The following is a 21,753-nucleotide window of genomic DNA, read 5'->3' on the forward strand; positions in this document are numbered from 1 at the left end:
TTTTGTAACAAATGCATATATATATATATATATATATATATATATTTAAGATTTTTATAATCTATTTTAAATTATTTTTTTTTGAAAAAGTGACTCATCTTGTCAATATTACATTATCTTTTCAAGGAATGATTAAGATTGCAATAATCTTTAAATTTAAATTATATTTAAGAGAAAGATATAAAGGGAAAAAAACGCAATATTTTCCTCTTTTATTCTAAAGAATCTATTTTTATAGACCAATTAGCTCCAGATTTATAATTGTCTAAAAAATCCAATATTCACACGAGTTTTTTTTCAAATAATTTTTAATTAATTTATATAATTTGTATGTTATAAAAAAAATAAATTTTGAGAATCATTATCTATGTACACAATTTTTTATTTATTTTATCTTTATTAATATTTTATTTTTTTTATTTTATTTTTGAATATTTCAGTAATTTTCTGTTTTTTAAATATTTACTAAATAACTACTTATTCTTATAATTGCTTTATTTTATTTTATTTTTAATATTAAAAAAATATTATTAATTTTAAATTTTAAATATGGAGTAATTTGTATAATTATTTACAAATCATGTACACATTTTTTCTATACAATTTTAAAAAAAGAGTGTTAAAATCAGATTTTTTTAAATTTTTTTTAAAAGACACTGTAATAATTTGTTTTTTTCCGTTGTAGTAGGAAAAAAAAATAGAATAAAGAGAAGTCATCCTTGCTGCAGGAACGTTGATCCAGTTTTTGCAGTCACAGTGGCATGTTTTCTTACAGTTTTAGCCAGCAAAAATATGTCATGCAACCTCACATTATTTGTTAAATAAATTAAATGCTAAATTGTGAATCTTTGAAGTAAAATGTATACGAAAACAAAAGCTAAAAGCAATGTAATCCTCATTCTTATTTCATACAAAATACAATTTGTCTTTGAAATTAAAATAAATCAGTTATGACTAACAAGCATAGGATAACGACATAACGGACAAGTGTGACTTGTCTGCAACCAATTTACAATACAGAGATGATGAAAAACATGTTCACATGGCAACAACGATAACTTCACATTCTCTTCATCCTCTCTAAAGCCAACATTTTCCAAGCAAATACTGCACTTCTCAGTTTCCATTTTCAAGAAAGGTGAAATTGAGAACGTTTTAAGAGAATCAATGGCAACTGCAGATGCTGGAATCGTTGCTGCATAATGTTCCATCTCTTCCTCTATCTCTTCCTCTGTCTCTTCCTCTGTATCTTCCTCTGTATCTTCCTCTGTCTCTTCCTCTGTCTCTACATCTGTCTCTACCTCTTCCTCTACATCTATCTCTACCTCTTCCTCTTCCTCGTCGCATTCTACATCTGCAACTACATCCACGATGATGTCTAAATTCAAAGGCAATTCTTTGCATTCTGAATCCACAGACTCAGAATCACCACCAAATTCCAAGGCTCCTTGAATCATATTAACAATTTTTTGCGATGCTGGGTAAACAATTTCTGGGATGAAGTAGTAAGAACAACGTGGGTCGAACAACACACTCCTCAAGAAATCTGCATTATTTTCAAAGAAATTCTGACAGCTAATGGGAGTTGAAGTTTTTAATAAGGTTGATGTTTGAATAGCATGTAGATGATGATTATAATATCGAACAATGATAGCCACATCAACCCTCAATATGTCTGTGAGTTTGATCTTCACTCCCACTTCTTCAGTTCGCATCTCATAGTGGTACGAATGCACTCTTCCTTCTACGGTTCCCATGTTGAATGAAGAACATGCACAAGCCTCTGTCTATTTATAATAAGGTTGCAACAAAATCTAAACAGAAAAATAAATCTTCTAATAAATTCATATAAATGAAAAACAGGATTGAATATAATATAAAGATAGGATAAGATTTCTTGATTTTGTAACAAATTCCTAAAAACATATATAAGAAAATGATAAGAAGAAAAGATGTTTCTTATTCTCTTATGTGTATATTACATCAGTCATGTATAGGAAATATATAGGGAGTTTCTCTCTCCCAAATTACAATCTAATTAGGTAGGATACTAATCATGAGATTCTATAATTATTAAATTAATTGCATATAATTGGGTACAATATCGTCAAATATTGCATACAATAATTGCATATAATTTTATAATTATTATTTCCTTAATACTCCCCCTCAAGTTGGTAGGTGAAGATGAATAACCCCCAACTTGTGTCGTAGCGTCAAAAATCGTTCCTTGCCCAATGCCTTCGTAAAAATATCTGCGAGCTGATACTGTGTCGGTACATATGAAGGACTGATTATTCCAGCTTGTAATTTTTCTCGCACAATGTGACAGTCTATCTCAATGTGTTTTGTGCGTTCATGAAATACTGGGTTTGCTGCTATATGTAATGCCGCTTGATTGTCACAGAAAAGTTGAGCTGGCAAGTTACATGGCACCTTTAAATCCTGCAACAGATATCGCAACCAAACTATCTCCAAACAAGTATTGGCCATTGCACGGTATTCTGCTTCCGCTGATGATCTTGATACGTTTGTCTGTTTTTTTGACTTCCATGAGATAATAGATGAACCAAGAAAAATGCAATATCCAGATACGGATCTCCGAGTTGTCTGACAACCTCCCCAGTCTGAGTCGCAATAAGCTGTCAATGTCAGATTGTTTTCGGATGGCAATAACAATCCTTGTCCTGGTGATCCTTTGATGTACTTTAGGACTCGAATTGCAGCATCCCAATGAGGTTTCCGTGGATCCTGTATATATTGACTTAGGGTCCGAACCGAAAATGCTATGTCAGGCCGAGTAACCGTGAGGTATATCAGTCGTCCCACGAGTCGCCTGTATTTGACTGGATCCTTTAATAACTCTCCATCGTCTGGTGTGAGTTTTAGGTATTGTTCCATTGGAAATTTGTCTGGACGAGCACCTGTGAGTCCCGTATCCTGCAAAATATCAAGCGCATATTTTCTTTGGGACATGTAAATACCAGCTTTGGAACGGGAAAATTCAATCCCTAGAAAATATTTTAGATCTCCAAGATCTTTAATGCGAAATTGTTGTAATAAACAATCTTTAACACGCTGAATTTCTGTCAAATCATTTCCTGTCAGAAGAATATCATCCACATAAATCAAAAGGGCAGTAAATGATGAGTTATTATGTCTTGTGAATAGAGAGTAATCTGTCTTGGACTGTTGAAATCCTACAGATTTAATCACATGAGAAAATGTTGAAAACCATGTTCGAGATGCTTGTTTGAGACCATAAAGGGATTTGTTGAGTCGACATACAATGTTCTCCCCTGTCGATGATGTTCGGGTGGCAAGTCCATGTAAATAATTTCATGCAATGTGCCATGTAAGAAGGCATTTTGCACATCTAGCTGGTGAGTAAACCAATTTCTGGCTGCTGCAATGGTGAGGAGACACCTCAAAGTTGTTAATTTTGCTGTTGGTGAAAAAGTTTCAGAATAGTCGACACCTTCAATCTGAGTGTACCCTTTGCGACAAGGCGCGCCTTATATCTGTCGACGCTACCATCTGAGTTGTACTTTATTTTATAAACCCATTTGCATCCGATGGGTTTCTGTCCAGCGGGTAACGATGTCAAGGTCCACGTTTGATTTAGCTGCAAGGCGGAAAGCTCTTCGTCCATTGCTTTTTGCCAATTTGGATCAAGGATAGCTTGAGCGTAAGTGTGAGGTTCTTTGGTGGCTGTGATGTTAGCAAGATATGCACTATGTGTAGAAGAAAATCGTGAATTAGAAAGAAAATTATGCATAGGATACCTGGTTCCATTCTGTCGGTCTTGGGCAGTGGTCGAATGATTGGCTTGGGATCCCGTTACGTAGTCTTGAAGCCAGGAAGGTTGGGTTGATGTGCGACTGGATCGTCGAACAGGAAGGTTCAGGTGTATTATGACGAGTAGGAGAAGAAGGTTGGTTTGATGGAGGTTCAGGTGCATTGTGACGAGTAGGAGAAGAGGGTTGGTTTGATGGAGGTTCAGGTGTATTGTGACGAGTAGGAGAAAAAGGTTGGTTTGATGGAGGTTCAGGTGCATTGTGATGAGTAAGAGAAGAAGGTTGATCGAGTGAATGTTGGACAGGAGTGGGTAAGTCAATGTCAATAGTGGGCAAAATACCTTGTAATGGAGGTGAGGATTGTGTATGTGACTGTTGGCAGAATGGGAAAACACTTTCATGGAAGATGACATCCCGACTTGTAAAAAAAGTGCCTGCATCTATATCAAATAATTTGTATGCTTTTTGATTGTGAGGATAACCAATGAAGATGCATTGTCGGGCACGCGGATCAAATTTTTGCTTAGGTGAAACAACAGTTGCGTAACAAAGGCAACCAAAAGTTTTTAGGTGAGAAAGTGAAGGTGGTTGATTATATAGTAGCTCAAAAGGTGATTTATTTTTTAGTAAAGGTGATGGCAAGCGATTAATGATATATGTGGCGGTTAAAACGCATTCTCCCCAAAATTCTAATGGTAAATTGGACTGAAATAGGAGGGCTCGTGCTGTGTTTAAAACATGTCTATGTTTGCGTTCTACTACCCCATTTTGTTGAGGAGTGTAAACGCAAGTGCGTTGACATTCAATACCTTTTTTGAGAAAAAAATCATACATTGAAATAAATTCCAGTCCGTTGTCAACGCGGATGGTTTTAATAGATGCCTGAAATTGATTTTGTGCAAATGTAATGAATGACTCTAAGAGATGTTGGGTTTCAGATTTGTGATTCATAAGAAATAGCCAAGTACATCTAGTATAGTCATCGACTATAGTGAGAAAAAAACGTTTTCCAAAATGAGTTGGGGTTTTATGAGGACCCCAAATGTCACAATGCAATAGATTAAATGGAGAATGAGATTTTATTGTGCTTAAAGGAAAGGGTAGCCTTGTCTGTTTAGCTTTGGGACAAATACTACAATGATTATGAATGGGAATGAGATTTTTACTGATAGGGATAGGTAATAGGGAAGATACAAGTAGTAGACACGCTGGAGAAGGATGTCCAAGGCGCTTATGCCATAAATCAGGATCGGTCGATATTTGAGATGCGTGGGCTTGGTTTGGAAGAGGGGACATGTAGTATAAGCCTGCGTGTTGTTTACCCGAGCCAATCATCCTCCCCGTAGCCAAGTCCTGTAAAACGCAACCATGTGGAGTAAAAACAACACAACAATTTAGTGAACTGGTTATCTTACTGGACATGAGATTTAAATTAAAAGAAGGAACACAAAGAACATCTTTGAGAGTGATTTTGTCATTGAATTTAATTGTGCCGGTAGATGAGATGGGCGCAGTTGAGCCTGTGGGCAGATTAACATTTGAAATAAATGATGATGAAGTGTATGTGAAAAATTGTGAATCAGATGCAATGTGATGGGTTGCTCCGCTATCCAAAATCCATGGTTTCGTAAAAGCAGAATTAGAAGAGGAGTTATGGGCAAGCAGACCTGCAGAGCTAACAAACGTGTCACTTTTACCGTTATTGTTGAGCGAGTAAATAGCCCTTGCCAATTGTTGAATTTGTTCGGCACTGAAGTGTTGTACGAGGTTTCTATCGGACTCGTTACTGATGCCTTCTTTGCCAGACATGATTTTTTATTTAGGGGATAAAAATGGAGAGGCTGTCAGGGCACCAAGATCGGTGCTCTGACAAAAAATATAAGAAGAAAAGATGTTTCTTATTCTCTTATGTGTATATTACATCAGTCATGTATAGGAAATATATAGGGAGTTTCTCTCTCCCAAATTACAATCTAATTAGGTAGGATACTAATCATGAGATTCTATAATTATTAAATTAATTGCATATAATTGGGTACAATATCGTCAAATATTGCATACAATAATTGCATATAATTTTATAATTATTATTTCCTTAATAACATATATATATTTTTAAGATTTCTATCATTTTGATTAAATCTATTTCAAAATATTTTTTTCTTGAAAATCTCACTCATCTTATCAATATTACATTATCTTTTCAAGATTAAGATTGCAATAATTTTAAAATTTAAGTTGTATTTAAGAGAAAATAAAAAGGGAAAAAAAGGCCATCATTTTCCTCTTTTAAAAGACAGTGTAATAATTAGTTTTTTAATAATATTTTTAATTTGAGGTAAACAAAGTATTGCTTTTTTCTTATTGGATAACCATGTCTACTGAGAAATTAGACCATATTTCCATGTGAAGTGATTTATAGAATTAAGATTTTCAGGTTTAATAAAAATATCACGCAACAGATATTAAATATTGATTTGTTCAAAACAATATATAATTGATTATGTTTAGATTTGATTGAGAATAATATATAATTGATTATGTAGAATGAGATACGCAATATTATTTAAATATTTTATAAAATAAGTTTTCAAACAATTATTCCTATTCATTTTAAATTTATTCTAAATAATTTATTATATTGAAAGCTAAAATAACATTTATTAGTTCAATGATTATCAATATTTTATAATACAAGACCATATTAATTAAAAATTATTTGAAACAATAAATTATATCTGTGTTAAAATCAATATATATTTTTTTCTAATACAAAGAGAAGAAACCTTCAATTTCTAGGGTTTTTCAAACAAATGTCTGAACCGAAGATTCGTAGCGGAAAAGAGAGGTAACAAAAATTTGATCGGAAACTGAATTCACAGTTACGTAAGTCTTCTCCATTGAAGAAGACGCCATAGCTCGTGATGCGTTCTCAACTTCTGAAACCGAACACCAAAACCCTTACAAGGCCAAAACGGCGCCGTCAGCGACTCAAATCATGGCCTATTACATTCTCCCCTTTCGCTCGCTCTCGCGCTCTCGCTCTCGCTCGCACGCTTAAGCGACACTCTCAAAACCCTAATTCCACCCTCCCTGCCAAGGAACCCCAACCGTCCCACTCTTCCCACCGTCATTTGGATGTAAGACCTCTTATCGCAATCCTTGTGTGTTTCTTATAAATGTAATGTTTCTAATTCAACATTGAACTGCTAAGATTAATCGGAATAATGCGTGTTGTTGTTTAAGGGAGTTGACGGAGAAGATTTTTCCAAACCGGAACATTCCGAGTCTTCCGACGAGGATTTTGATGTAAGACCTCTTACCTAATCCTAATATATTTTTTACATTATAAACTGTTTCTAATTCAACATTGGATTACTGAGGTCAAGGTTTGCAGTAGCAGAAACTCCATAAACTTTGGGGGTTGTGGCTGAAAACATGGTCACGGTCCAAAACCTTAACTGAGTTTAATTGAAGTAGTTGTGTTGTTATAGGGAGTTGTCCAAGCAGATTTTTCATTTTTCGATCCCAAACCTGATGATTTTCATGGAGTGAAGACCTTGTTGCAAACCTACCTTGACGATGAAGAATGGGATTTGAGTGCCTTTGTAGAGTTGATTTTGGGGCAGACCACCGTGGGGACTGTTGTTAAGATTGAGGATGACGAGGATGAAGGAATCTTTGCTCTTGTTACTGCTCTTAATTTCTATAGATACAGGGTAACTTGCCTTCTCTTATGTAGCAAACTTGCTTTCAGTGCTTTGGGACTGGTTTAGCAAACAGCATCAACTTTCTAACCTGTTGTAAATACTTTTGCTAGGAGCATAGATGCATTGTGGCACTCAAGGATTTTCTTCTCCATAAAGCTCACCAAGAGAAGGGTGTTGCTGACAAGTTGAAATTGCTTTTGGGGGAGCAAGCACGCGATGTAGCTCTCCTGGTATCTCAGCGCATGGTGAACCTTCCTCCCCAGCTTTTGCCACCACTTTATGGTGCCCTTTTTGATGAAGTGTTGTGGGCCACAGAAGATGAGGTTAGATGTCAATAGTATCACATTGGTGAGGTGTTACTGCGTGTTTTTTTTTACTGCTAGAGATGGTTTTCATATTTAGAACTTAAATTGTCATGTTTTGTGTTTAACAGCCCACGGAGGAGCTCCGAAAATCCTTCAAGTTTAAGCATTATATAATACTCAGCAAAATTTACGTGGTATGTATGATGCTGTAGTATGTAGCTTATGTTAAGATGTTTTCTTATGCTCCAATTTCATTGTTCCCTTACATTTTACTTATCTTTGGGTGTCAAAATATAGCTCAAGAATGCAGAACAGAAAACAAAACGGAACAATGATAGTGAGGAGGGAATAATATATTTAAAACTTGAGGATGAAATATTTCATAAGGTATTGATATTTTCTGGCATCATTTCAAGTTATTTTGTTTCTAATTGATCACTGATTTTTTTCCTAATAATTTCCAGTTAAGCTCATGGTCCTTCTGCTTTCCATTGCAAAGTCAGCAGCTTGCACCTCATGAGGCAAGTTTTATGTTTCTTCAATCTTTATTATCGTTTTTATGTTCATAATTCTTATTAACATGCTGAAAGTTACTTATTTTTTGTCAACTTTTTAATGTGACTCAGAATACATCTATACGTTATTTGGCAAGGTGGTCTTTCTGTGTGGTTGTGATGTTTATATAAATGGAGTAACATGCCCGATACTGATTAGTTAAATTAAGTTAGTTTTTTGTTATTTAGTGTAAGTTAGCCTAAGCAATATATACATATATAGATACATATACATATACTGAAGAAAGTGAAATTTGAGTCTAACTCAGTCTCGCATAACTGGTTAAAGGTGAAGTTTGCAACCGCTCTATATATTGTAATTTGATCATCCTATCACACTGAGGAATGAACATATTAAGCGTGGAACTAAAGGACAACAAACACAACTTAGACTTTGAATGACTTTGATACCAAAGGGAAATCTAAATTTAGCTCAACCTTGGACTATCGGCTTAGCCCATAGTTTTTATTATTCTGTTATTGATTCTGTTATTATTTTCCTCTATAAATAAACACCCCTATGTGTGTATTTTACACCAGAGATATTAATTTTATTCTTAATGGACTCATTTCTCTTCGCTGCTACATTAGTACCACGGTAAATTTTAATTTGTTCACTTTTAATTTTGAATGAACAAGACTCTACATATTTAAGGATTATTCCGTTGTTTTTAATTCATTTTAAGGTGTAATTCAATAATTTTGTTAGTGTCTTGCTAATTTTTTATATTGTCGAAGTGGTTAGCAGTTTCTCTTGTCAACTATTCTGAACAATATATTGTTTCTGCTTGCTACAGCTTAAGAATTACAGGCCAACGGGATTAATCATGGCTGTAGAAGCAGACAAAATTCCAAATTTTCGTCAAGAATTAGCTTCTCTAATAACTGAAACCTGAAGGCATCAGAAGGTTCCTGAACAATTCATTATATAGTAGAAACTGAATACTTTCCTGAACATGCATATATATATTGCAAGGGTTTGAGGTGCCAAATTTTGAAATCTGCTTTTCATTATGAATTAACCTTTTGTTCTGGAATGATTGTGGTCTAGATACTAAAGACAACTCCCCCCCAGCAGTTGTTATGCTTAGCGAACCTGCAAAATAGTGTGTTCTGCTTTGCAATGACTATGAATACCATTCTTCATTCAAAATTAATATGGATTCATAGCGTGTTCTGTTTTGGAAATATGTTATAAAATTTATATGGATTTGCAATGTAGCTCATACACTCATTAGTTTCCTAGTGTATCCTCACCCAGAATAAGTTACAAAAATTGTAATTAAAATAGGGATAACATAAGATTCATGCAAATATGGGTATTTATGTGTTAACTATCTTTTCTAAAAAATTTGTTAGTTACTTGTCAAATATCCGTGGAAAAATAACTGCAAGGTTTTTTTTAATACTTGCGGGTATCACCCATGAATATTTTTTTCATTTTAAATTAAATTATTTGAAAAAAAAATCTTTAAAATATTAGCCCAAATAAAAAAAATTGATTTTAAAGTATAATATAAATAAAATTACATAATAAAATATTAATGCAAATAAATTTGCATTGTCTAAAAATAAATTTAAATAATTTGTATCCTAGAATATAAGATTTACATAATAAATATTTTCAAAAATAACTTTAATTTAGTAAGTCTAAATAAATAAAGATATTTTTTCACTTATTATTTTTTTTTAATATGTTCAAATAAAATTCACTGATGATAAGTAACAAATATCCACGAGTTCGATATTTTGATATTTTTATTCAATCTATTAACAAATTGGTAAATTCACATGTATTCCTTAAAAATATCATTTAATATTTGTTACATATTTTTATCCACAAATATGATTTTTTTAACTATCCTTACTTTTTATACTTTTTGATACATTCTCATGTGATTTAAATATTATTAGTAAAATTTAGGATATCTTATCCATATATTTTATGCCACAATACCTATTGTCTTTTTTATAAAGATAATTAAGATTTTATAACTTTATTTTATTTATATACTAGTTTATGGTGTTTTATTTGAAAATGCAAATTCAAATAAAAAATATTTAATTAAAAAATATAAAAAATTTAGATACTTAATAAAAAAAAGTTGTTTAATAAGAATTCAATTGAAAACATCCAAAATGAGAAACTTAAAAATTAATTACTAATTAAGTATATTTTTCACAAGCATAATAATATAAGTGAACACATTTCTTATTTTGGACAATTAGTTTGCTTCTCTTTTACTAAAAATATACAAATTTAAAATAATGAATGATCAAAGACACAAGTGGGAGGTGAACTAGTTTAAAAATTGACCTCTAAAGATTTTTATTTTTTCTTAAAATTGTTGTTAATTAGGGTAATTTAATGTAACAAGAAATGATTAGTGAATATTAAAACAATTCAAGATAATATGAATATGATAAAAAGTAAAGACACAATTTTATATTTGATCAATTATATTCAAATATATATTTAGTTTATCCAAGAAATCTTAGGGGTTTTTTTACTAAAACTTTTAAATTATTCAATCACAAGAACTCCTATATAATTAGAAAAAAAAATTTCCAAATCACTCATTGAACATTTAAGAAAAGTTTTAAAGGTAATAAAAACACTTAATTACTTACCTAAAACACATACTAAACACTAGAAAGTTATCAAATAAATTTATAAAATAAAAAAATATCACTTAAAATATGATAAACTTACAATAAAAAAAATCTATAACATGATTATCCCTTTTGATCAAACACTTTTTTTCAAACAAAATAAAATGAATAATAATCTTAAAATATCTCATAAAGAAATAATAGAACTCTCTTTTTCAAAGAGTAGAATGGTATCAATAAATGAGATAACTTCCTTTTTCTAAACAAGTTTTAAGATAACTGATCAAAATAACTTATTATTATAAAATTTACTTGATTATTATCCTCATCATGTAATTCAATAAATATTTAAAAAAATAATATAATCAATTATTATTCATCATAATTAATTATTTAAGATGTAATTTTTAAATTATAATTAATTATTACTTAAAATAATCAATTATCTGTGAAATATATGAAAATTGTTTTTACCAACATAATCAATTAATTTTTTAATGATCAATTTTATTCCAAACATACATCTTCGTTTTTTTACCAACATAATTCCAAAGCAGCTTCCTTTCATTTTTCGGCGGCGGCGGCGGCAGCTGCTCCTTCCAGTTTCTCCGCCTGGGACTCCGGCACCGAAAACCTTGGTGCCACATCAGCTCCGGAGGTTTGTCCTTCACTGGATTAGAATACAATTGAACATCAATTTGAAAGTCACATGTTTATTGTATAGGTTTTCTTGTCGATTAGGATTTTTTTTTCTGGGTGTGTTTTGCATAAATCCTAACCTAGAAACAAACAAATCCGGTGTCGTTTTTGCCTTTTTTTCAATGTCCAACTGGTTGATTCGCAATTTTGATGAACATGATCGAGATTCAGACTTCTTGGCAAGTTTCGGTTGAGTAGTTAAGAGTTTTAAGAAGCTCCCTTGGACAGGTTAATTGGAAACTATAGCTGATTCATCATCAAATAGGGTCTTCATAGATGACCGCTTAGTCTTTGTGCTCTTCTTCAATTCAGCTATTTTAGGTAGTTGATCACATTCATGGTTTCAAAGTTATTATATTTGTAACCCAAAAAGTTGAACTTCTTTAGACATCATAATCTTTCTCCATGGGCCTGTTTTGAGGGAGGTTGAGTTTGGTTGTTAACTTTCAAACTTATCAAAATATTTGTTGTAATTTTGAGTATTACAAAAGGCACCATATTCCAACATTGCCTAGTTTACACTCCTTTAAAGGTTTATATACCAATACTCTCCTTATGGTTTAAATTCCTGAAGATTACTGCAGTCTAGTGGTTTACTAAATCCATAGTCTGATAACTTGATGTGTATGAATATAGTTATGTTTATGAATTGACTCTATAGCTAGGACAGTCTCCCCAGCATAGAACCTGGCCTCATCTTCTGTCAGTATATCCTTCCGCATTAGCAAAGTCATCATATCACCTCCAGGTAGATACTCCATTATAAGATATAAATTCTCTTCTTCTTGAAAGGAACAACAAAGTTTTTCATTGCGATTGTTGTCAATATCTGCCAGTAGATTCTATTTTACATGTTGAACCTAGCCTCTGCGAAGCATATCTGATTTCTTAAGTTTCTTCATAGCATATACGTGACCAATCATCCTCTTTGACCTCTCCAAATGCACCCTTTCCCTATCATAGTCAAGGACTCAAAATTACCGGCCCCAATTTTGTGCCTCTTAAGCGCATGTATTCTGTCTCATGTTTCTCAAAATACCTAGGGAAATTGTTCTGCTCTTCCTTAGAGACTTCAGCATCTGCAAACATTTTTCCTTGCATATGACACCATTCCTTTGCAAGTGCTTAATTTGCTTCTTATAATGGTTTTCTGTGTGCTGCTTTGCAGCTTCAACATACTATTTGGTCAGATTCAAAGATGGTTCTTCATTGGTTGGGGGCTTTGACCCTTCTTTTGCAATGCCTGTAGGCTCCTTGTTTTTTTGGAGACTGTGTTTTGTTTGTCTTTTGGCTTGAGCTTATTAAACCAGAACCAATCCATTTTGGAAATCTTTTAAGCCTGCTGTTTTGTGCACATTAAGAAGAATCACCTTGGGGAGCAATGAAAATCAGGAACCCTTGTTCACCATATGAATCCAAGGCACATTAACTCTTATGAAATTGAGAGCAATCTGGAGGTTGTGGCATATGGGAGTGAAAGAGGTGTCAGATGGAGAGAAAGAAAGTGTAGAGAGGGAAATGAAAGAGCTGAGGTGATTGGTGGGATGAACGAAGGTTGAGGAGGAGGGAGAAGGAGGGAGGGAGGGAGAGAGAATGAGGACCACTTTGTAACCATCATTTCCATGCCCGGTTCCTCCTTCCCTCGATTATTGTCTATGTTTTAACACAACCTTTTTTGGCCTATGGCAAAGTTCTTTGATAATTTCTTAATCATAGCACAGTTAGTTTACTTCGTATGTCAAGGATGAGTTTGTTTTGCTATAAATGTATGTACTCTCATCTATATCAAATGGTTATTTTATTTCTGCTTCTGTTAATTGGCTAGGTATTTAGTAGAATACTTTTTGAAATCTAACCAGCTTTCACTGTTCATTGAGGTAAAGATTTCATATTTATGGAATCTATTATCTAGTTAGTGACATAGGACTACGATCATGCAATTGAGAAATTTTATCAGGGCATGTTGTCCTTAAAGGCTACCATAGTTCTACTCTACACAAGAAATTACTTTATATTGGGAATTTTCAATGTTTCTAGTCCCACAAGATGTTAAGATTTCTCACTAAGCTTAAGCTTGAAATACGTCACTAATAGGAATTTAATATATCTAGGTTGACTGCATACTGATCCGTACTAGGTATATTGATTTTTGGGTTCTCATGACTACCATTTCTTGGGTATTTTTCCATGATGATCATGCAATCAAGGGTTCATTTTAAAAAATGTTTTAGCATACATGCACATTTACATTATGATTTTGCCTACTTTAGTAGTATGCAGTCACAAATTTTATCTTTGTCTTGAATGGGACTATTTACTGATTACATGGATCAGGCTACTGTTTATTTTGCACGAGTAATCATGGAAAGCCAGTACTAAACACCATGTAATTTTACCCAGATATTGACATTGCATTCTGAGGCTGAAGCAGTGCATCAGAGACTAAGAGAATTCTAGTGTCTCAATGGCAGCTTCAGAGAAAACTCTAACAATTAACAACCGTGCAACTAGTGAAGGCTGGACAGTTGTTTTACCCCGTCGCAGCAGACAAAGAAGAAAAGCTACCAAATCTGGAGTTTTGGAGGAAAAACAAGAGCCATGGACTCCAACAGATTCTCTGATTGATCCAAGCAAAGAATCAACGTTGGTGCAAAAAATGGAAAGATGTATAAATAAGATTGATAAATCTGAATTCTATCATACTTTCAGGGATCAAATTCAAACATCAGTTGCTGATTACTTCAATAGGGTTTTGGGCTCAGAGATAAAGATGCAAATGGTCATTTATGGTATTGGCAGCATTGAATTGTATGAGCCCCCTCGATTGCAGCTCAGCCTAGCAATATTGTTGAAAAGAGATTTCAGTTGGATTGGGAACATAGAGGTATTTGATCCTATTCTTTCTGCAACTGAGTCTCGGGTTTTGGAAACTCTTGGTTGTTCTGTCATGTCCATAAACGAGTTTGGGAGGCGGGAGGCACTAAAGCCAACAATGTTCTTCATGCCTCACTGTGAGGCAGAGTTATATAACAACCTGTTGCAAGCAAATTGGAAACTGAATCTCTTGAAAAACATGGTATTATTTGGGAACAGCTTTGAAACATATGAGCAGCATGTGTCATTGTGTAAGAACTCACCTATTCTTAATTCAATGGGGCATATTTTGGCTGCTCGAGGATTCACAAATGAATTTAGAATCCAAACAGTTTCTGATGATTATTATAATGCATTTCATGATTCTAGTTGGCATCTTTTCAGCCCTGCCCTTGAGACAGAGTTGCAATTTATCAATTCTTGATGGAGGGTATCTTATAAGCATGAATTCATTTAAAGGTATTTTATAGGTATCCTTTAAGCATACTATTGATCCAGTGTAAGAACTGTTATCCTCTTATGGCTATTTCTTGTATCGAAATATGCAAAGTAATTGTTTCTCTTTTGCATATTCTGCTCTTTGTTTCTTAGGGTATCTTAGAAGCATAAATTCATGTAAAGCTGTTGATAAATACTTTTATATTTGTAAATTTAAATTTAAAGCAAAATATGTTGTTACTAAATAAGTTTTTTTTAAAAAAAAATAAAATCTACCCATTATCACAATCCCTATTTTTAGGAAGTCTTGGTAGATTCAATTATGAGATCGAGGTATTTGTAAGGAAAGTAGACACTGAGAAAAGACTCTAAAAACTAGTTATTAACAGCTACCACAGTTATGGATTCAAAAATTTGATGCTTGACCCTGCAAAGTATTTTTTATATGAAACCAGTATACAAGGTATATTGATTTGGATTTAAGCAATAAAGAAATTTTAATTTTCAGAAATATCTTATTTCATGAAAGGCTTTGTGCTTCCTGTAATCCATCAATTTTTGAAATTCTACAATTGCCCTCGAAATTAGAAATATGGAATTGAAAAATGTATTTTGGAAAATGAAATTTTAAATATATTTTTTACGTTTTAAAGATGACATTTCAAAATAGATTTGGAAAATCAAAAGTTCGTTCTAAAATGACCGACAAATACAAATAATACATTATAGAAAACAAAATTGAGAAACATCCCGAAGAAAGGATTATAGAAAACAAAAATTCAAAAACATATTCTGAAAAAATTATTTTGTAAAGACTACTCTAGAAAAGTATTTTGGAATCTCAAATCTAGAATACATTCTAACATGCACCCTACTCTATTTAAAAACTAAAGAGAATAGTTTTGTCATTTTTTTTATGATTGTTTGGGGTTATTTATTGTTTACATGGATTTTGGGAATGAGAAAGTAAGTCATTGTAGGGACAATAGACTAAATTTGTAAATAGATTAAACAATAAATTAAACAATATTATAATTAAGCTTTATTACTTAAGCAATTAAGGTTAATCACTTAATCAATTACGTAGCACGTTATAATCGATTAGGCTTTTGAATGTAATTGATTATGAGCTTTCAATTAATCAATTATTCATTGTGCTTTGATTGATTATGAGTTTTCAATTAATAAATTATTCATTGTATTATTGATTAGTTATTTTATTTTTTACATTTCAATCACATCAATCAAATCAAACTTTGATTCCATTTTCACCCACTTCAATTCACTTTCTCTATACCCAAACAACCAAACTTTTCCCTCCTTTCCCTCCCTTTCCACTCCTATCCCAAACGAAACAAAGCCTTTGTGTTAGTGATAGGATGGATGGTCAAAATTATTGGGAGACAAGGAAGGAAAAACCTTCATGAAATGTATGGATGACAATGTGAGGTCGGTCATGCAGGCAGACCTGTGACTCGCACATACTCATTAATTTAGCCCGCTGACCTACTTAGACTCGTCTCGCATAACTAGCAGCATACAGTGGCTAATAGTAGGGTGGATTGGCCCACTGACCTGCATAAATAAAAAAATAATTATTTTATTTGTTTACAAAAAAAATTCATACCTCACTCACACATTATTATTGCAGTGTGATATTTATTTTATTTTATTTTAGAAAAATAAATTTAATTTATAAAAAAGAAGTATGTTTTGTTTTAATCATCTAAATAAGTTAATATTAAAAATAAGAGTGAATTTAATTTTAAGTAAAGTTTTATATTTAAAATTAGTAAATAAAAAATAGTATAAAGAAAAGATTTCATTAAAATATTTTGTTGCAAAACTTTGATAAGATATTCTCATACATTTATATACATATAGAAAGAAAATATATGCAAAACAAAACTTTAATTATTTTTAATCAAACCTTCTAACCATTCTCATACTTAAATGCCTATATATATTTTTTTTATCTTAATTGAATATTAAAACAAGGATAATATTTTGATTTTTCAACAAATTCTTTTTTATAATTATGAAATTTTAATTGGCATTGCCACTCCTAATAAAATACTATTTACCTTCCACAAAAACAACCCACTTCTTTCTCTAGTATCCTAGATTTGATCTGTCTTCACTATTTAATCTTGTTTGTCATTAAAATTATCACCTGGTTGAAAGATAGAAATTAGACATAATTCAATTTAATTTTAATTTAATATAAAATATAGACCAAACTATTTTTTTGCAATTTAATATTAGATTCATTTGTGTTTTTTTTATGTTATTATAAAATAATTTAAATATTATTATACAAAAATGGTAAAATTGTTAAATAAAGAGATGTATTATGATTTTTTTAAATTATTTTCATATTTACAATCTTATATATTTTATATATTCATAAGTAAATTAATTTGATAAATATCAAGCACAATACAATTTAACTCATGAGTCATATACATTTATTAGTTATTAATTAATTTTAAAACTATAGTATCATATTTAAAGATTATGCGGGATTTGGTTTGATTTTTAGTTTCTAATTAAAATTTAAACAAAACGGATCTATCCAAAAAAAATATAGATAAATAAGTCTTGAGAAGAAAAAAACTACTTCATTATGATTTTATAATATTTAACAATAATTAAAGCAATATTTAAACATTTTTTTTGAAAATGTTAGCATTTAAAATAATCTGTAAACATATCTATGATCAATATATGATCTAGAACAGAAGTAGATAACCCACATATTTTAAATTATGAACAAAACTTTAATTTTTTTACTATGTATACGAAGGATGAAAAATAACAATCTTTGACCACTGATAGGAAATATTTGTGTAAAAGAAAGCACAGTTATTTATTTATTTAATAAAATTTATTAATTGAAAATAAATATTTAATTTGAAGAGTAACTTTGACAGAATTTTAATTACTCATGAATGAGTAATTATGAATTAATTGTGCATTTCTTCTGCCAATGAATCTTGTTTTGTTTGAGTGTGGAGTGGGCCTAAATGTGGGCCTGAATTTCACAATCAACACACACATACGACAGAACATAGTTGGTACTACGTTGCCATGACACAAAAAAAAGAATTAAAATATTATTTACATTTTGTAAAAAAGGAAACTATAAAAAAAAATTAATGTAATAAACATGATATTGTAAAATTTTATGGAAATTAACTGCATGAAGAAAATTTGGTGTCATTGTACAAAATAAAGATATATCATAAACACAAGTGAGTGATTTAATAGAAATGTATAAAAAATTAATTATAAAGTAAAACTTTATAACTTTATTTCTTCTTTTAAATGAAGAAAAGATGAAACAGAAGGTGCACCTTGTTTGGATTATAGTTTTTTAATTTAATTTATTAGTGTTTGAAGCTTTCTCTTTCTATAAATTGTTGGTGTTGTGGATAAACTCATTCAACCTTTCTCTTCATCTCTCAAAGCCACCTCCAAAACTAACAAACAGAACCCAATTCTTGTTTCAACTCCAAACTGAAAACACCTACACAAATTCCTCTGCAAACAAAACCCTAAAACTCAAAACAAACACAAAAATTCAACAACAAACACATACACACACAAAAACATCATTGCCTTAGCAAAAGTAACGAAACTCACCGCGTGGACTTTCCTCTTTCCGTCATTCATTGCCGCCGCGTCGGAGCATTCTCGCCGCCGCCTGAGGTGAAATTCTGCAAACCCTAATTTTCATCGCTTTCTTTCTTTTTTTCGTTTTTGTTTAAGCTCTCTCCCTTGAATTCGAGCTCGGTTGTGATTTTTGATTGAATGCAAAAAATCCTCAGAAGCTAAATTGTTCTAATTCGTGTTAAAATGAAGCTGCGTTGAAATATCAGCTACCGGCAAACGTAATTTTGAGCTAATTTCATTCCAGGAAATGGAATTGATTTTGAATCAGATGATGTAAATTATAGCATTTAAAAGTCAATTTCCGAAAACTCACGCTAATTTATGTTCAGTAGCTCGGAGATTGTCGAATTTGGCGAAGATGTCGCGGTTTCTGTTCTTCAACCGGTCGAACACGATTCACTCGGAGCCCACGCAGAAATCCTACCATCCTCAGAGCCAGCAGACTCTGGACCGGTCCAGTTCGCTGAGCCGGTTCTACGGATCCGTGCAGTCGGCGAAAACCTCAATCCGCGGGAAAATGGTGAAGAAGCTCTGCACCTTGTTCGAGTCCTCCTCGAAGAAGACTGCAGAATTGGAGTCCCAATCGGAATCGAAAGCGCGTTGGGACTCGTGTGCAACGACGACGACGCCGTTTCGGTTGTCCGGGACGGAGGAGCGGATCGTGGTGTATTTAACGAGCCTGCGCGGGGTTCGGCGAACGTTCGAGGACTGCAACGCGGTGCGCATGATTCTGAAGGGGTTTAGGGTTTGGGTGGACGAGAGGGACGTGTCGATGGACATAGCTTACAGGGAGGAGCTGCAGCGCGCGCTGGGCGAGCGCCATGTGGCGCTGCCTCAGGTGTTCGTGCGAGGGAAGTACGTGGGTGGCGCTGAGGTGATCAAGCACTTGTTCGAGAGTGGAGAACTGGCGAAGATCATTCTGGAAGGGCTCCCCCATCTGAGACCCGGCTTCGTGTGTGAGCATTGTGGGGATGCCAGGTTTGTGCCCTGCGAAAATTGCAGAGGGAGTCGGAAGGTGTTTGATGAGGACGAAGGGTGCTTGAAGAGGTGTTTGGAGTGCAATGAGAATGGTCTCCTTAGGTGCCCTTATTGCTGTTCTTGATCATGGCTTTTTCAATTCCTTTTGTTTTGTTCAAATTTCCTTTTCTTCATTCAAATGGGAATGGGGACTGTGTATATTGGAAATGGACATTGTAAATATTTACTGGTGTATAAAGATTTGCTAATTATTGGTGGTTGTAATGCAAATCATGGGATGCTTTAATATTATCCCTTCTTTTTTAGGCTAATCTTGGATCAATCTTCTCTGTGCCCTTTTACCCTTTTACATGTGTATATACACTTATTGGACACTGTCTTACACCTTGATTCACCCATCACAATCTTCAGAACAAGTCATGTTTTTTTATATGAATAACTGTTACATATTTTTGTCTCATTTGGTAAGAGGGGGAGTAATTGAACTCAGGGTATGAAGATGGATGTTGGTTTGAAGAGTATTTCATAGAAATTTGATGAGATTTCCAGTTAAGGAAATTGTAGTACTGATGCAAGAAATAATGTGGTAGTGACATTATTTAGGTTGTCATCTTCACTGGGCTTTTACAGTGTAGTGTATGGTGGTTGTATAGTTTGTTCATGGCATTTTGATTGACTCTGATATTGTTTTTCCAAGGGATTAAGATTGTCTGAAGTTATGAAATTGATCAGTTCTTTTTAATCTGTTTCATTCAATGTTAAGTTTTCTTTTGAAGTTAGAGTTAATGATCTTTAATAGTTGTTGGATTTGGATAATACATGTTTGGAAAATGCAGAGATTCCTCAGCAAAGAAAGTAGCTTTGTTTTTTTCTTAAAATAAGTTAACCTAAAGTGTAGACATATACTCTGTAAAGTACATGTCTCATTAAAGAGTGGTAAGTTGTCATTAATACATTATCTATCTTTAAATTAAGTACCAAATTAATATTCTTTAAAAAACCAAACTATTTCCTTGTTATTATTAATCTTGTTTATAACATAATCTATCTTTCTGATTACTTTTTCATGTATTTAAGAAAAAATTAATTATTATTTTTATATTTTAAATTTTGTAATGAATGCTAATTGATTGGTTTTACACATGTCATTCATGTCTTATCTATTAAATATGTTCATTTAAAATTCTACCACTTTTGATTATATAAATTAATTTTAATTCCATTCACTTTATTTCTATTATACTATTAATTAATATTCTAATAGAAAATTAAATTTTGTAATGAAAATAATTTTGTTTCTATTTAAGTATCATTTTCAAAGTTCCAAGTGTTACTCTCTTATCATTTATGTTATTCACCTTCCCTTAATCTTATAATTTGTTTGAATGTATGCATTTATTATAAAATAAAATTAGAAGTTAATTAGTAAAAACTTTAATTATTCTATTACAATAAAGGAAACTTACGGTATTTATTTATGTATGTTAAAAAAATTATACTAGTAACATTAGAAATAATATTGTAATGGTAAAATTAAAAATAATATTTTATTCTTGTTTATTTAAAAATAAATATCAATAAAATATTTATATTTTAAAATTTTGATAAGTGATGTTATATGTATATATTTAGTGTTGATTTCTAATCTTCATTTTACAACAATAACTAATGATTTTTATTTTACAAGTAATGTTGTTACTTAACTTAGTTTAGTTGTTACTTAACTTGGTTTATTTTACTCATAATTCATGATGTATTTATCTTGTATTTTTTTAATGATGCATACGCTAAAATAAAATATTTTGAAAAAAATAGTCAATTATAATATTTTATAAGAATTTATTTTTATCATACTTAGACAAAGTGAATTAAATTTGAATGTCGCTTTTTTCTAGATGTTAAAAAATTGATAAAATGAGTGATGACTGAACACCTCTCAATCTAAATATAAATAGAGTGAGTAACATTTGAACACTTATTTATTGAGTCATTATATCTAGACAGAGCCATGTTCAAACATTTCTCTACCATTAGAAAATTATTAAATAAAAATCAATTTTAGTGATAAAAAATAATTATTTATTATATTAACTAAATTATATACTATTTT

General features: G+C 32.0%; 3 protein-coding genes and 1 pseudogene across 6 annotated transcripts in view; 3 read left to right on the top strand and 1 right to left on the bottom strand.

Moving 5' to 3' along the window:
• Positions 1-9,587, top strand: part of LOC137834802 (protein BCCIP homolog) — a 37,022-nt gene extending 27,435 nt beyond the window's left edge. Inside the window, exons 2-9 of one of the 2 annotated variants that reach the window (XM_090302137.1) lie at positions 6,646-6,937; positions 7,044-7,106; positions 7,292-7,516; positions 7,618-7,830; positions 7,941-8,006; positions 8,110-8,199; positions 8,277-8,333; positions 9,164-9,587. In XM_090302137.1, the coding sequence (XP_090158263.1) occupies positions 6,722-6,937; positions 7,044-7,106; positions 7,292-7,516; positions 7,618-7,830; positions 7,941-8,006; positions 8,110-8,199; positions 8,277-8,333; positions 9,164-9,262 (1,029 nt within the window). In that variant the 5' untranslated portion in view covers positions 6,646-6,721 and the 3' untranslated portion in view covers positions 9,263-9,587. Of the gene's footprint in view, positions 1-6,559; positions 6,938-7,043; positions 7,107-7,291; positions 7,517-7,617; positions 7,856-7,940; positions 8,007-8,109; positions 8,200-8,276; positions 8,334-9,163 lie in introns of those variants that run through there. The other variant, XR_016520878.1, reaches the window with a different exon arrangement.
• A 1,903-nt stretch (positions 9,588-11,490) lies between these two features.
• Positions 11,491-15,121, top strand: SRR1 (sensitivity to red light reduced protein (SRR1)). 2 transcript variants are annotated; one of them, XM_068642991.2, is made up of 2 exons: positions 11,491-11,637; positions 14,079-15,121. In XM_068642991.2, exon 2 carries the CDS (start codon positions 14,143-14,145, stop codon positions 14,974-14,976), a length of 834 nt encoding a protein of 277 aa, XP_068499092.1. In that variant the 5' UTR covers positions 11,491-11,637; positions 14,079-14,142; the 3' UTR covers positions 14,977-15,121. The 2 variants fall into 2 exon arrangements, with proteins under 2 accessions (XP_068499092.1, XP_068499093.1); XM_068642992.1 differs by having other exon boundaries at positions 11,506-11,637; positions 14,013-15,121.
• On the bottom strand, positions 12,232-12,999 carry LOC137836135 (uncharacterized; annotated as a pseudogene).
• A 3,223-nt stretch (positions 15,122-18,344) lies between the features above and the next one.
• Positions 18,345-19,954, top strand: LOC137834804 (Glutaredoxin family protein). Of its 2 annotated transcripts, none has more exons than XM_068642993.2 (2): positions 18,345-18,701; positions 18,995-19,954. In XM_068642993.2, exon 2 carries the CDS (start codon positions 19,024-19,026, stop codon positions 19,765-19,767), a length of 744 nt encoding a protein of 247 aa, XP_068499094.2. In that variant the 5' UTR covers positions 18,345-18,701; positions 18,995-19,023; the 3' UTR covers positions 19,768-19,954. The 2 variants fall into 2 exon arrangements, with proteins under 2 accessions (XP_068499094.2, XP_068499095.2); XM_068642994.2 differs by having other exon boundaries at positions 18,437-18,701; positions 18,998-19,954.
• The last annotated feature ends 1,799 nt before the right edge of the window (positions 19,955-21,753 follow it).

Source organism: Phaseolus vulgaris, chromosome 5 (genome assembly GCF_051622355.1).
Source record: "Phaseolus vulgaris cultivar YP4 chromosome 5, ASM5162235v1, whole genome shotgun sequence".
Lineage (NCBI taxonomy): Eukaryota > Viridiplantae > Streptophyta > Magnoliopsida > Fabales > Fabaceae > Phaseolus > Phaseolus vulgaris.

Excerpts from the sequence above, each read along its gene's own strand:
- SRR1 (XM_068642991.2), top strand. The coding sequence starts at position 14,143 with ATGGCAGCTTCAGAGAAAACTCTAACAATTAACAACCGTGCAACTAGT.
- LOC137834804 (XM_068642993.2), top strand. The coding sequence starts at position 19,024 with ATGTCGCGGTTTCTGTTCTTCAACCGGTCGAACACGATTCACTCGGAG.